Genomic DNA, 13,748 nt, shown 5'->3' on the forward strand with positions numbered 1-13,748 from the left:
AATAAACAATATTCTCCTCCTTGTATATGTATATATCCTATGTAATTTATTTTCTTAAAATTCTTTATTTATATCATTTGTTTTTGCATAGAAGACCAAAACCAATCTATATTATCCGTATTAATTATATCACAATTAAATTTTATTGTTTAATGATTGAAATTCAAAATTCACTTCAATATTAGTTTGTGTTCATATAAACTCATTTTTTGGTTTTGAATTTCTATTATATATTATATCTTTCAATATATTATACATATGACAAAATTATTTCTTTCTTGTATCAGTTTGTATAAGAAAATTATTAATATTCTTATTATTTTTAATTATTATTAATAATCAAGAGGAATTGATTTTAATGAAATATAAACAAGTTTTCTAAGAAATTGTCTTCCTATTCTCAATATGTACTTAATGATGACATGAATGATGATGATACCTTCATTAACACCAAATCTACAAATATATCAATTTATTTTACAATTAAAAATATATTTAAATCATTATATTCTTAATCATGTTATTATATAAATTGTTGTAAGGTTATAATCTAAAATAATAAAATTTAAAATTAGTGATGGAATTGTGACAGAATTAGTGATGAAAACTTCTATGATAAACAATTTAGTGATAGAATTAGCAATGAAAATTTTTGATGAAAAAAATTCTGTCGCTAAATATTTATTGACGGATTAGCGACGGACATAAATTTTGTCACTAATCCATTGCTAAATTTAGTGACGAAATTTTTATTGGTAATCTATTAGAAATTAGCAACAGAATAATTTTTTGTCAGTAATGAGCTATTTTTTTGTAGTGAAATAAAAAATGTACGAGAGAGAAAGAAAGACGGAACTTGTGACAATCTTCACTGGTGAGCTAACTAAGGGGTTTGTCAAGAATGGATTGGAAGTTAGCAATGCCAGTGTTCATGGCTTCTAGATTCTGATGACTGTGTGTGTCCAACTTTGGAGAAAATAAAAGGCGAAGAAGAGAGGGGAGGAGAGAGATAGAGAAATGAAAAGAAAAAGTGAGGGTGTGTGATAATGTGTGAGTAGACGACAAAGTGAGTAGTGAGAAAGAAACACGTGTATGCTTAGTGGGATTCACAAAAGAAAAAGTGATGGAGGTTAAGGGTAGTCAACAAAAATAGCATTTTTGCCCCGTTTTGAAAAATTAATGAGTATTTTTATCCCTGACATTTTATTACGGTGCCTGGTGTTTCTTTTTGATAGTATAATAGGTAAATTTTTTCGTTCATCCTATCTCTTAAAACTAACACGCATTATTGAATTCATTCAAAACTAGATATTAGATATTTTTTTAAAGTTATTTTCTTTTTGAATCAAGATATTTTTTTCTTCTAGGCATCAGTATTCTCCTATTAAAAATAATCATATTCAAAGCACTGTCTTCTAACGTTTAGTGTCTGCCAATACCTCAAATAGAATTGCTTCCAATTAGAAAATATCTGTACATCAAACATAATAAAATTTAATATATTCAGTCATCAACATTGGACAAAAATATATGAATTGTCAGAGGGATTTTTAGAAAATAATATTTTGATATCTTATCTAAAAATTGTTAATAACTTTAATAGTTTTATACATACTTTAACACTCACTTTATTTAATATTAATTGTTAATATGATCTGACATAATTATCAATTAGAAAGAATTATAATTAGTTTTTCCCCCCTCAAATGACGAAGTGTTCCCATCTCGTCATTTATCCACTTTCTTATCAAAAATTAAAAAAGTTGTTAAATTTTTAATTGATTTGAAAATATTGTAACATTTCAATTAAATTAAAGAGAAATGAAGTGGCTATTAAAATTATAAAAATAAAATAAAAAATATCTAATATTATTACTGCTGGTAGGGATGGTTTTGTGAAGAGTACAAGAAGAAGAGAGGAAAAAGAAAGTGGTGTACGATGTCTTCAAGGTATGGGCAACACTTTCCTTTAGGCTTAATTCTCCTCTATCTATTCTTATCTTATAGGATGCAAGTGGGGTTGATTGGCAAATTTCTTTCAAGATACAATGAAGACTCTTGAATATGGATTGCACTTCCAAGATTCAAGCGAATAAAACAATGGCAAGGTGATAATTTGACTCTATTTCTACATTCACTCAAAGACAAAGCAGTGAGTTTGATCTTTGTGTTTGAATTGTGTTGTATCCAAATGAAGTGATGGTGACGGGTTTATACAGACCATGGAATGATGTCTTGAAGAGATGCCTTTTGAAATAATACTTTATTAAATACAAGTCCCATATGTTGGTTCATGAACTAACATAATTTAAATAAATAAAATGTATTTAATATGTAGGGTCTTTTAGTATTGTAACTACCTACATAGCCTTTCATATAAATATATTAATTTATATGAAGACACAATTTTTCATATAAATATATTAATTTATGTGAGAATACAACTCGTCAAATAAATTTATTAATTTATATGAAGACAGAACCCCTCATATAAATTTATTAATTTCATAAATTTATATAAGAACATGACTTTTCAAAAACACATCTCTTCATTTTAAAAATATTCCAACAATTACTAGGTAGTTGATAATTTAATAGATAGACAAGAAAAGGGGAAGAGACCCCTCAATAAATGAAATAAAATGCCTAATTAAAGGTTTTGTTTTCCTTTGAGTTATTTGAGAGTTATCTAGCTTGAGTCGTGAGGTTGCGAATACGAGTGATTTTCTTTTTTCAGGAAAGAATAAGAAAAAAGTATTTAATTTAAATCATAGTCTAATGGATTTGATGATTTTATGAATCTATTTGACATCATAATTCTATACATAGACAGAATTTTGAATTTTTCCAGCTGTACAAGGAGAAAACTTCTTATATGTTTCTAAGAGGGTGTATTGTTTATCTGTCCCAATAAGCCGTTGCACTTACTAGGCAGCTTATAATTTAAACTTTTAGTTTTCAAAATGCATCCTATAGCACAGGAGGGATGAACAATGTGCTCAAAGAATAACCAAATACCTGTTGTAATATTTTTTGGGTGTGTCAAAGAAAGGATCCTACATTAATTAGGAATGTGGGAAGATAAAAATAAAAATTGAGCATTAATCATGGACAGATTTTCCTATTATTATTAGGAATAGGAAAATCAAATATTGTAGAGTTTTAATATCATAAACGGATTTTCAATGCTTAAAGATTGAGTTTTGAAAATTCTTAATGAGTATTTATTATTTTTGTGTGTATCAAACGGTGGAAGGTTTCAAATAAAAACGGCAGGTTTTTTATTACGGTCCCTTCAATCTAAATAAAAACGGTTGAAGCAATTTGAAATCAGGTCCATTCAAATACATTTAATACATTAAACAATCATATATTAAGAATGTTTGAAATAGTGAACGGATTCTCCATTCACTCCCAACGTCCATGATTTTGCAACGTCCCTAAATTGATGGCATGCGTTTAATTCTATAAAACTGACCACTTAATGTGAAAAGAAGGCTGCCAACGTTCAAAATATATGGGGCCTATAAAAGGGTGTTTCATTCTAAGGTTACACACACAACTCTAGAGTTTTCGAACTCCTCTCTTCCCCCTCTTGTGTGCTCTCTTACTTGCTGAGTTTATTACTATTTTCTGCTGTTCTGCTCACCCTGTTTTACAGAAAGGATCCGTTTAATCCTGGGGAGTGCCACATCCTTATCTACCGGTGGTTGCGGAATAGCTCTTAAGGACAGCGTCCTTAGGACGTGACTTGGATTAACTATTTTTTGCAGGTGCTGCCGCCAACAATACCTCCTCCCTCACTCCATCCTCCAACACTCTAAAACAATTTTTCAATAACATATAGTATCTTAAAATAATTTTTGGTGTATCTATCACCATAATTAATATATATTTTTAGTAATATTCAGTATCATAAGTGCAGAGAGTACTACTTGCTATTAGAAAAATGCTTCAGGGACAAAATTGTACTAAAATTTATTTTAGAACATTAGGAGCTACTAAAAAAATACTTTAAAATGCTAAATGAATATAAAAAAAATTAGTTTTTGATACTAAATACCATAAAAAAATACTTTAGAATACTAAATATAATTTAACACAATTTATTTTTAGTAATTTTATATTATATAAAATAAATATGTAAGGAGAATTTTGTCTCAAAATATAATACTACTCGAGTTTTTATTATAAGTTACTTATAACTTATTCTCACATACTAAAAACTGCATTTATGGATAAAATTTTTCAAACACACCCTCATTAAAATTTTTTATTTCTCTTTATCTAGAAATCATTCTTACCTGTTATCTTTCTTTTCTCTTTTTTCAATAAAAATTAAATAAGAGCTCACAAAATTAGAAAATAATCGTTAAATACCCTACAAATTACCGATGTTTTTGACAAAAAAATTTCTTCACGAGGAGTAGAGTGGTAGCTTTTTTTTTTTTTTTTCAGTGAATTAGTGATCCCAGACTCGTGGCACTAAATGGCGAATGCGTGTGCCCATGTATAAAGCTGCAATCAATGCAGTCAATTTACCCACCGCAAGAGTTTCATTTTTTTTTCCCTTTTTTTTTTTTTTAAAAAAAAATTTAGGGAAGCCTGTCTCCGCCTTAATAATTTCCTGCTCACCAAGACTCTATCCTTCATCCTTTCTTCAGTTATCACATTTCAGAATATTCTTGCAGGTAACAACACTTCGCTCTCCTTCTCAAGAATAAACCTCCCCTTCTCTCTGTATTTCTTACTTAGATCTGCACTTATCCTTCCTAATCTATCCTATCCAAGCCTCAAACTCTTTTTATCTTGTTTCTCCACCTACACCCAATCCAAGTTCTCTTCATTTTATGCTTGTCTTTTTCGTTTAACACGCAGATAATATTCTTCTGCGTAATTAATTTTTGTATGAGACTGGATTAAATCTTTAGATTTCCCCAATTCTTTCTCTTTGATTTAACTTGGTTTTAGTTTGAAGGAGAGATTGGCTGAAATGACGAGAAGGAAGATAGCAATAAAGAAGATCGAGAACGTAGCTGCGAGGCAGGTGGCTTTCTCAAAGAGAAGGAAGGGTCTATTCAAGAAGGCTATGGAGCTGTCAACTCTCTGTGATGCTGAGATTGCTCTCTTAGTATTTTCAGCTTCGGGCAAACTCTTTGATTATGCTAGTACAAGGTATCTTTTCTCTCTCTATATAATGTATATGTGTGTTCTATCCCTAGGAATCAGAATAATCTGAATTTTAATCACGTCTGGGATTTTCGTTTTTGTTTAGAGGAAAAGGAATCCTGATCTTTATTTGCTGATAAAGAAGCTGTGATAGCGTATGCTTTTATTCGTCTCATTTGTGCTCTCTTCTAAATTTGTCTATATAATCTCCTTCAGTTTTGATAGAGTGGGATTTTACATGAAATGGCTCTAAAAAGCACAATAACTCAACCTAGAATCGAGATTATTAGCATACCAAGTTTGACCCCATAATTCATTTGTCTATTCTTTTTGAAGTGTCAGCATTTATGTATCTCATCTGTTTGATCATCACTTACCATGTTCATGTTTTGGTGAAAATTACCTTCTGTTATGCCAGTACAAGGTACCTTCTCTCTCTCTCTCTCTCTAATTGAAATTATTTAGATTGAAGTTGCTTCCACAAAGTACTTCTCTTGCTGTAAGAGGAAAGCTTGAACACGATGTGCTGACCAAAAAGTTGTGATAGAGTCCTTTTGTGTGCTTTTATATATGTGTGTATCTGAGAATTAATCATGTGGGTATAATTGGAAATAATGAGCAATCTCATCATAACTGTGTTTTGCTTATACCTTTATCTTTTTACTACAATGTCTTGAGGTTGCTGCTAAAATAGTTTGAACACTGAAATCTTGATAGTCTTGGAAGAGAGACCAAGGAATTTGTTCAACGTTCATGTGAATATTATGTACAATAATCAACGTTTAAAACTTAAAATAGTACAAAATAGTGGTTTGAAAATAACGAAAACGACACATGTATGGAGGAATATTAGATTTCATGAAGCTGCTTCGGTTCCGGAGGCTTTTGTTAATGTCAAGATGCTATTTTCCTTCTGTAAAAAAAAAAATATGATCCTTGCCATAACAATCAATATAGTTATATCAATTATATAAAATCTACAAGAAACTACACTATTCACAAGTCAAGAATAATGTATTCGTCTTTGATTTCTTAAAAAAAAAAAAAAAAAAAAAAGGCCCACAATACGCTGTTCAAGCAGTACAGCATGTCCTCTCTTCATCTCTAGGGAGATATAGTCTGTACGTGAGATAGTTTTTATCTCAACATTTTAATTCTATTTTTATTCAAAATCACTTTCAATGGTGTTGGAAAATTGTATATATTTTTTTACCATGTTTCTTTCAAAATAAAAAATATCAAAAGATGATTTAAATCTTCTAGTTTAATTTAAATGGTCTAGAGAAGTACAAATACGGCATATTTTAAAGAGGTAGGGATGTTTTCTTTTTTAGGTCAATAGAGAACATCCCAAATTAAATTTTAGTTCATAATTTTTTTGTGTTTTTTATTGATTAATTAGGTGGATTAAAACAGTTTAAAGAGGATTATGAGAACATGCTACTGGAACAGTCAGGTCACTTTTGCTTTGAAGATACTAAAAATTTTGTAAGGCTATCAACTTATAACAGATTGCTCTTGAGGTTTTCCTTGTTGTCTTCATGTTTTGATATCCATTAATGGCAATATTTAAATGTTATAATTTTGAATGAGTCTATCTGGAGTCAAGATTCGGTTAATTAAACAGATGCTATTATATTACACATTATTGTCACATATATATATATCTCTAAATAAAACACGCATCTGTAATGTTTTGCCATAGAGGCCACTAAGAATAAATTCATTGGTATATATATACATGACTGATTGAATATATAAACAAATTTAATACTGTATTTAAATTCACTTATTTTAACTATGACTTTCATTGTGCCCCTCCCCCAGCCAAAGTATGACTTCCATTAAAATTTAAATTCGATAAATAATTTTAATTCATCAAATGATAATTTATGCTATATAATTCAGTTAGAAGTAGTTTTAAAGTATGACTTCCATTTTAATTTGCAATATTTTGTTGTTTTAAGCACGAGGCAAGTAATTGAAAGGAGAAACCTATACTCAGATGTGAACCTTGTGAAGTCATACCAGCCACCTCAAGAGCTACAGGTATATAATTTTTCTTCTGCTCTCTACCCCTTCATCTATTGCTGTTTTGATTCATCTTTCTTTTTCCCATCTCTCTGTCTGTGTGTCTGTATATAAAAAATCTTACAAAAATATTTTTGGTTATAAGACATTTTGATCGTTTCAATGAGCATTAAATATTATTCTCATATATGCCCATATTTAACAAGGATAGTGAGAGAGAATAAAAATTAATATGATATTGAAAATTTAATTAGTTATTTGTTAAAAAATGTGTGTTGGTTATCCTCAAATATCCCCTCTAGTCACTGGCATTGGAAACTACACTCATTGATGAAAACTCCTTTTATTTGTGCAATTAGGACTGCCTCTAATAGGGGGATATTAATGCCTATAAAAAATAGAGATAATTTCAAGAAAAATTATAAATTTGGAATACAAAGTGAACTGAGGTCTACTTCAATTAGAACCAAAAGAAACCTCTTAACTAATATTTAAAAGCGGAGGGAGTATATTATATTACTGCTATAATTATTCAACAGTAACTTCTTTTTTAATTCAAGGATATGATGGACTATATACATACCTAATATGAAAATCCTTGGAGTATATTAAAATTTTTGTTATTGAATGTGCAAAGCATATGGCAATTGGACAGGTGGAAGGTGAATATTTTAAGCTAAACAAGGAAGTAAAAGAGAACACTCTTGAAATAAGGTATTACTATTACCATTATTAAATGGTGCTAAAGATTTTATAATGGGGGATCTACAATGTGTTTATTATAGCTTCAAATATGTTGCTCTACTCTAATAATAGACAGCTCAACGGAGAAGATCTGCAAGGGCTGTCTGTAAAAGATCTGAGGAAGCTAGAAGATTTACTTAGCACAAGCTTGCATCGCATTTCAAAAGCAAAGGTTTGCCTTTTCCTTTCATGACAGTATTACAAAAATTGAAATATTTTATGATTGTTTTATCCCGTAAATTACATTTATCAACTGTCGATTAAACAATGGCTTATTTGAGAAAAAGGAAAAATTAACAAAAAAAATATTGTTGAATTTCAAAATGATAGATAAGTGATTTTGACCAATTTTGGCTTATTAAAATCATTACAAGAGTAGTCTAAACCATTACAAGAATAGTCACCATGGCTTATTTGTCTTTTTGAAATTCAACATGTATTTTTTTTAGTCGTTTTCCCTTTGAAATAACTGTCTAATATGCAGAAGCTATTTGACTGTTATTCATCTTGTTTAGCTCATAATATTCGATTTATCCCTTTTATAATGACAAAACTATATATTATATTTCAAATATTCATTGCAGCATAAAAAGTAGGAAGTGAATGACATAAAAATTAGATAAGGTTAAGATCTCCCTATTCTTTTATCATTAGAAAGGTCAACTAAAGTCTCTTTATAAAGCTACCTTTTTGTTCTTTGTATTTTGGCTACCATAAGGCTACTTTTTTTTCTTTTTTTTAAAGGGGGCTACCATAAGGCTATCGTAATCCATGGTTCCAGCGAAGAATGTTAGCAATGTTCTAAAATTCTTTCCCCTTTAGTGAAGATAATTTTAAATCACAGATTAAAAATCAACTATATCCTCATAATAAAATGCATATGTTTAAACATTTTCTCTTGTATTGTGTTTCAACTTTGCCTCATGCTACAGGGATCGAAGTAACCTAAATAAATTCTAGTTTTAATGCACTACATGCCCTTTAGTTATACAAAATGATTTTTCTTGTTTGATGCTCATTTGACCCTTCAACTGTGCAAGATGCAAATTAACGAGTGCTCACAATGACCGATTTAAGGCACTAACTAACCTTATCTGCATTCCTTTTATAATTGATAATGAACAGTCTCGTAATCCTCATATCCTATAGGAAAATCATTCATAGTCCTGTCAAATCTCTGTTCATAAATCATTTTATATATTTATAACTATAAGTTACCGAATATGCCAAATATAACTTAGGTTGACCGTTATAACTCCAATAAGAGAAACCTGATAAATCTGACGCAATTATGGGATGCTTTTCATCCCTTAATTATTCCAAATGTAACTGAATCATAATTGAATTAAATTGAATTAGATCCTGATTATTCTTCTCAAAACTCATTGACAACTTGCCTGTCATTGTATGTTCCGCTAACTTCACCAAGCATGGGTTGACAAGAGGGGATGATATTTTGGGGAAAATCCCAATAGGAAGGGAATACACATATATAATAACATCAAATGAATCACCATATAAAAGATGACATACATATTAATTAGATGATATCATAAACACCTAGAATTCATTATTAAAGAACCACTGCACTCTCCCCCTTACCTAGCCTGCTTATTATGCCAAAAAGACATCTCTTAGCCACAAGGCTTTCTTACTATACAGGCTCTGCCTTCGAGTTTCTTTGCCACAAGGGTATAATTCTCTGCCAAAGAGGCAATATTTAACTATTCAAGGCTCTAACTTTGAGTACAGATCTACTTATGACATAAAACTGCATAAAATAAACTAGGCCTCAAGCAAGACAGACATATAAGAAGAGCAGTATTGCTATCTTGTGCAGAATTGACAATATCAAGGGTATTGGGAAGCCTCACAAGTGTAGCGTGATTTACAAGTTTAATGAGCTCTTTTTTCTAATATACTGTCTTATGAGATTTAGCTCTCCTTTTGGGCTTTTACTCGTAAGAGGTTTCCGTACTATTTGTTTTACAACAACAAGCGCTCCAAATAAAGATTGTATCAATAATCTCACAAGCCTACTCAAAAACCTGTCTAGTTTCATGTCTTTTGTCCTGCCTAACATCTTAGTACACCAGGGCTTCTCAAGAAAGAAATTCTTGAAGTTATTGATGCAAAATCCAAAGTCTTGAAATCTTTAATTTTAGAAGAAGGAACTTACATTAAAATTGATGGGAGACTCGCCTCTTGTCTATTTGATATCTTTTATCCTAATCATAACTCCCTATCTCAACAAGTTGCCTTAAATTTTGAATTTTCCACATATGGAGGGATTAGATCTTGTAGAATTAGAGGAGGGAAGTTTAGGTTAGTGATGTAGATAACTTTCTCAATTTTCATTTTGCTTTTTCCTTCCCTGCCTCTTAGTAAAGCTATCGTTGCCTTTTTTTTGGCCGAGCGGCAAAAGAAAATTGGGGTTTATAATGTGTAGGATTTACTCCATAAAAGGATTAATATTTTAAAAGATTTTTTTTATGAAGGGGTAAATATATCAAAATACATCTTTTATAGAAAGATATGGTTTAATCTCTTGTAAATCTCATACTTTCCCTTGTTGTACATTCTAATGTTGAGGGGACTGTTTTGTACCATAATTGTGAAGTTATATATTTCTGCCACAACTTCTCCTTCACTATACATAATTAGGATAAAACCTCAAAACTATATAATTCTCTACAAGTTGGTCCCTACAAATTTTCATGTATGTCCCTGTTAAATTATCGGATGTCACAATTTCTTCTAACTCATCATTTGAAAAGCAGAATTTGAATTAAATTGATAACAGGTAACTGCAACTAAGAAACCAAAAATGAAACAACTCTCACAATTTCAGATTGAGGAGTTGGAGAAGTCTTCTCAAAATTCATACCTTGTTGTTAGTATCCCTTGAAAACAAATCGAGCTTTATACTCTTAAATGCTTCCATTAGTAAGGTCCGGGCCAAAAAAAGCTATTTTTTAACATTTTGAAATAAAAAATATATAAGCCATAATGGTAATGTTCTTGTTCCAAAACCACATGCCCTATAATGGTAATCCGTTTTAGTTAATATGAAGTTTTAGTGGCTATTAACGTCTCTTGATTCAGGTATACTCCTCTCGTAAAGTGTTAAACATGCCATTCCCAGCATAATTACTCAAGAGGCAATAAAATCCAAAGCTACTCTTTAATGATTATACAGGGTCCGTTAGGTATATGTTTATCCTAATGGCAAATTAGAACACATCTAATCCCACTTTCCCAATCTATATCCATAATCAAGATTCCCTTTGTCAAGGAAAACCCTAATCCTCCTGATTCATAATTAATATTGGCCAAGCATCAACTAAACAAATAAATGCGTGTTTGAACAAACAAAATTAACATTAAGCACAAATAATTGATTCAAACATGCTGTGATCCAGTTCATAATAACTACTCTATGTTAATAGAACATTAGCCATGTTAAATGAAAGAACAAGAGGAGTATGATAGAGTAGAGCACAAGAGGAATGAAGGAGAGCTTAGGAGAAAGAAGTCAAGGACACTGCGTTGTCAGCAGAGGAATGGGGAAGGATAAAATCACAAACAATTTACACCGCATCAAATCTAGATGGAGAACAACCAAGCTAAGTGAGACTTTGAGAGTTGAAGGAAGAGTGAAGAATTGAAGCTTGAGAATGAGATCTGGGGGCAGTTGGTGTGAGGATGGAGGGACTGAAGCTCTCTTGGTCTCTAGTAGTTTAAAATTTAAAAAACATATATTTAAGGGATGGCCTTTTAATTATTTGACCCAAATGAGCCCAACGTCTAACCCATTTACTCATTTTGGGACCTAATTTTTAAGCCTGCTGGTCCTCAATCTAAAAGGGTTTAAATGGGTTGGGCTCTAACAGCTCTACCCCCGGGGACCTTATGACATTTTTTGCCTTCATGAACAGCTAACTCCCATGCATGTCGAGTTTTTTGAATGGCTTGAATCTCCTCTATCGTAGCACTTTGCCGCTCAAATTTTTCTATTGCTTCTAAAGAAGTTGGGCGTGGGAGTTCGAGACATACACAGAAAAACTACAAAATGCATAAATTTACTTTTAGTAAGCGCTTGAATTTTTTGGTGGTATTTCACTAGAGGATCTTGATGCTGAAGAACTTGTTGATCTTTTGGTACTTCTTTCACTAGGTGAGGTGAATGAGAAAGAATATGGACTTGTCAATGCAGGGTGGTGTTGCTTGTCTATTGTCAAACTCTATTCTATAGGGATTCAAATAAGAATGCCTCCCTTGTTAATATTCCATTACCAACTAGCCTCTTCATTGGATAGAATATTCCTGCCAACTATTACGTTAACACTTACAAGATTATACAGATGACATGCTTTGGTCTGACTACTATAGCCAATTTAAACTTTAGTTCTTTTTTTCAATTTTTCATCAATTGAAGAATGAAATTTAACCTACACATATGCTAGACAACTAAGAATTGTAAGTGGCTTACCTGAGGCTTCTTGCTTTTCCGAGCTTCATATGGGGTTTGATTCAAAAAAGCATTTTTTGGAGAGATAATATGCAATGTTATTTACCTTGTTATATAAATTAGAATTTATTGATACTGTTTGCTGTTCACTATAACGTTGCCTCTTCTTTTTTCATTTGTTTCTATACTATTTAGCAATAGTAAACAGCTATGATGCGCTTGTAAGTTCTATCTGTTTTTTGATTCCATGGCATGGGTAAAAAGCAGCTTGCAAGATTTATAACCGATAGAAACTAATTCCATGTGTTTCAGGTTAAAGTATTTGAGCAGGAGATCAATATTCTAAAGAAAAAGGTTAGCGTTATATTTGTTTATCAAAAGCATTCTATGCATTATATTCAGTCTTTTCCTCTCTGTTATAATGAGAAGGTATTGATCAGAATTAATTCCTTCTAACTTAACCTTTTATTTTAGTAATTAATGCTGCCTTTGGAATTCTGAAGTTAGTAAAGACAAGGGTAGAATGAAGAAAATGGTAATTATTTTTATCTTCAAATTTTGTAATGACAGATAAATATAAACAAGCATTTTCTTAAAAAGTGACCATTAAAAAGGAATGGAGAGAGTAATTTCCATAACCCTTCAAATAAGCCCATATTTAATAGAGATTACAAAAAACCACAAACGACATGCCTCAAATTAAAGACACGTAAACTCAACTTACATAAACTCATAGAGAACTAAAGCACATGTTTTTTATTAAATTTTAAACACATAACTTTATCAAAAAGTCTATACTTACCAATCAACAACTTAAATGCACACAAAACTGAACTTAGCACATCTGATTAAGTTTAACCATAAACTTGAGTTTATAATTCCAGTATTTCATGTCTTGTGGTAATATAATATGCTATGCAGTAGTGTCTAAGGCACTTCCTCCATCCCATATTTTAGTTATAGTAACATGTGACATTAATAAAATATTTGTTAACATTTGTAGTACGTTGTGAGTCTTCATTCGTGTCTCTTGTTTGTTTTAATGATGCGTTTAATTTTGATGTCAATAAAGGAAGACGAACTCAAGGAAGAAAACCAGAGGCTAACGAAGGTTGTCAGATTCTTGTCACTAATTCTCTTGTCAATTAATTTCTCATTAATGTGTCTTCGTAGTGATAATACAACGTCCCATTTACCATGTTTTTAAACTTAATGCCAATCCAGTTAATCAAATCCACGGAAGAAAACCAGGTAATTAACAGGTTTCAGATTCCCATGGTCTTTGCTTTTGTCAGTACTTATCTGGGAATTTTATCGAACTGGGAAATGAAAT

At 31.0% G+C, this 13,748-nt stretch overlaps 1 protein-coding gene and 1 long non-coding RNA gene across 2 annotated transcripts in view; both read left to right on the forward strand.

Moving 5' to 3' along the window:
* LOC114736648 (MADS-box protein SVP-like) overlaps window positions 1–7,936 on the forward strand; it is a 34,131-nt gene extending 26,195 nt beyond the window's left edge. The window contains exons 9-12 of the mRNA XM_028924524.1: window positions 4,692–4,740; window positions 4,972–5,175; window positions 7,137–7,218; window positions 7,856–7,936. Of these exons, the coding sequence (XP_028780357.1) occupies window positions 4,692–4,740; window positions 4,972–5,175; window positions 7,137–7,218; window positions 7,856–7,936 (416 nt within the window). The remainder of the gene's footprint in view (window positions 1–4,691; window positions 4,741–4,971; window positions 5,176–7,136; window positions 7,219–7,855) is intronic.
* A 78-nt stretch (window positions 7,937–8,014) lies between these two features.
* Window positions 8,015–13,527, forward strand: LOC114736652 (uncharacterized). Its single transcript, XR_003739361.1, has 3 exons — window positions 8,015–8,116; window positions 12,728–12,769; window positions 13,488–13,527. It is a non-coding gene; the product is annotated as an uncharacterized LOC114736652 (long non-coding RNA).
* Window positions 13,528–13,748: the final 221 nt, after the last annotated feature.

Source organism: Neltuma alba, unplaced genomic scaffold (genome assembly GCF_004799145.2).
Source record: "Neltuma alba isolate B1F8T4 unplaced genomic scaffold, ASM479914v2 tig00013353_pilon, whole genome shotgun sequence".
Taxonomy (NCBI): Eukaryota; Viridiplantae; Streptophyta; class Magnoliopsida; order Fabales; family Fabaceae; genus Neltuma; species Neltuma alba.